This window comes from Ambystoma mexicanum, chromosome 3p (genome assembly GCF_040938575.1).
Source record: "Ambystoma mexicanum isolate Mex_15411 chromosome 3p, UKY_AmexF1_1, whole genome shotgun sequence".
NCBI lineage: Eukaryota > Metazoa > Chordata > Amphibia > Caudata > Ambystomatidae > Ambystoma > Ambystoma mexicanum.
The window spans coordinates 617,734,191-617,736,871 of NC_090925.1; the positions used below are offsets into that span (position 1 = coordinate 617,734,191).

At 43.6% G+C, this 2,681-nt stretch overlaps 1 protein-coding gene across 1 annotated transcript; it reads left to right on the forward strand.

Moving 5' to 3' along the window:
* The first annotated feature begins 370 nt into the window (after positions 1 to 370).
* Positions 371 to 2,236, forward strand: LOC138579933 (luc7-like protein 3). The gene has a single exon (XM_069650153.1). It carries the CDS (start codon positions 371 to 373, stop codon positions 2,234 to 2,236), a length of 1,866 nt encoding a protein of 621 aa, XP_069506254.1.
* Positions 2,237 to 2,681: the final 445 nt, after the last annotated feature.

Here is a 2,681-nt window from a genome sequence, read left to right on the forward strand (position 1 = left end):
TACAGAAGCCAAGCCTCCCAATGGGAGGCGAAAAAGGCCCACAGGCTGGGCATAGATGACATCGCCCTGGAAAAAATAAGTGATCTGTGCTTGAAGGGAAGCCAGGAAGACCTAGCTCACATCCAAAATGTGGTGATGGCATCACTAAACATTACGCTTGCTCCTTTTTTGAAACTTTACGAGACTCTAAATGAAACTTTGCAGTTATTACACCTATCAACAGTAAAAACTGAGGAAGGGATGGGTGAAATAGTTAGTTTCACGAAGCAATTTTCATAGGAGATTACAAAAAGAGTCGGACCTCTCACATCAATGGCAAAATCGCCTATGTGATTTGGCGTGTCAGGAGTCTAATGATAAGCAACTACTGATGGAAGCCATACTGGATGATCATAAATGGATAAGAAAATTGAATCAGCAATCCGCCTTAAGATCAGACCCAAAGCGAAGTCCTATAAGGGACCGGGACCCGGTAGATCCTAGGAGGAAAGACCTGGAAGACCGGAGAAAGACAGACCCGGAAATGGCCAAGACAAAGGAAAAAGTTGGCGGTCCCTTAGTATTAGGGAAGGGCATAAAGACGTCTAAACCTACTAATCCGGACTGCATCTTGATAGTAGAGGATAAGGAGGCAAAATCAAGCTTTGCGATCTTCAAAGAACCCCCACAGCAATTGGGAAAAAACAGCACTACCGCAAAAGACCCTCTCCATAAAGACCAGAAAGAAACAGGTCAAAAGAAAGCAAAAAAACAGGTATGCAAGCGTAAGGCTAATGGATCAAGAGCCTTCTTAAGAAACATCAACCTGCCTATCGAGGAGCCAGAAGAGCCGTTACCTAAGAAGCCCAGGAGAGAAATTAACTTGTTGAGTGTATCGAAGGAAAAAGTTGTGCAGAAGATACCTCAAGATGGGGAGTCGGTCCTGCAAAAGAAAAACGGCCGGGACACAAGTGGCTGTCTGAGTGATCTCATTGAAATAATTGAGGAAACCAGAGAGGAAGAGATGTGGGACGACATCAGCTTATCAGAATGGCAAGAAATTGATAAGCAGTTAAATGATGTCCCGACAGGAAAAGAATCAAGAACAGAGGAAAATCAGCGAGTGAATAAGCTCACTGGGAAAATAAGGAAAAACGAAAACGATAAACAAAGACAGGACCGTTCTCATTATCCCAAAGACGAACATCGGAATGCCATAAGGAACACACGGGACAGGCATCAAGCAAGTAGATTCCATCGATGGTCAGAACAACGAGACCGTGTCCCAAAAGATGAGAAGGAAAACGCTAAAAGGAGGCCACGGGACAAGTACCGAGAAAATCGATCTCATCGGTGGTCTAAATCGCCGTGTAAATCCCGTGACAAAAGGGCAAAAGATCTCAAAGGAAAAAAGATTGACACTAAAACCCAAGAACTACGATCAATCTCACGGGACAAGAAAAGGAGCCCGAATAATGCAACAAAAAGTAGGGACTTATTAAAACAACTAGAAGCCAGACGAATGGCTAGACGTCAGACAAGCATATGGAATCTTCCGAGAAAAACCCCAAGATACAGGAGTCCTGAAAAGTCAATGACAAAAGATCAGCAAGGGGTGAGATGGGACACCCCAGGTGAGTATGAACATTTCCTTACACTGAAACTGGAACGGACCTGGAGAGACAGACGAAGGATAGTGCTGAATAGGAACAGGGTGATGTCAATACTTAAAGATCTACCAGCAAGTCGGAAAATCCACACTGATGATGTGGCAATTGTGGAATTCATTGATGAAGAAAAGCCGGACGTGGTCCTACTACACTTGACAACAAGAAAATTGAAAGATAGCTTACTGGATGTAAAGAATAACCTGGAGTCTTGGGGATATAGACTTACAGACCCAGATAATAAAAGTACCTGGAGAGAGGCAAATACCCACAGACCTGTCGATGATAGGGTGGAAAAAATTATAAAAACCCGAGAAAGGAAACCCATTAACACGCGACAAGAAGAGAGGTCGAACCAAAAGTTAAATACCAGGCAAGATCGCCTGGATACAAGGGACCGTAGCTCAGAACCAGTGCGCAAAATAAACAGCACCCAGAGGTCAACAGATAACCAACTAACAAATCTGAGATTTACGGTTGATAACTCAAGTAAGAAGACAAAACGGGCAGGAGTCAGTAATCGGACACTGACAAAAGTGGAGAGTCGAGGACATACGCCCAGTATCAATCCAGAAAAAAAGCGACAATAGACCGACCACATCGGTGTAGGAACCAAATCCCTCTTAGCCTCATGGAACACACGGGGATTCGTCCATCTATATTCGGGAGAAAGTAACTTCCTTGAGAAATATGAACTAATTTGCATACAAGAGAGCTGGATTAAAACAACTCCCGTGTGTGAAGGTTATTTGGTCTATATAAATCCGGCACAGAAAGGACCTTTGGGAATACCCCGGGTGGGGCTTATAACCTTAGTGAAGGATGACTGTCAACTCCAAGTCTTAGACCATCTGACGCCAAATCCGCTTCTCCAAATACTTAAAATAGTGAAAAACAGAGGACGGTATGAAAAGAGACTCTTGTTAATAAATACATACTGGGATGTCTCCGAACTAGCTACGGAGAAATATCTATCAGATTTGACGGTGGCTCTTGACGCCTCAATGCGAGAAGACAAGAACCAACTGATTATCA

Excerpts from the sequence above, each read along its gene's own strand:
- LOC138579933 (XM_069650153.1), top strand. The coding sequence starts at position 371 with ATGGAAGCCATACTGGATGATCATAAATGGATAAGAAAATTGAATCAG.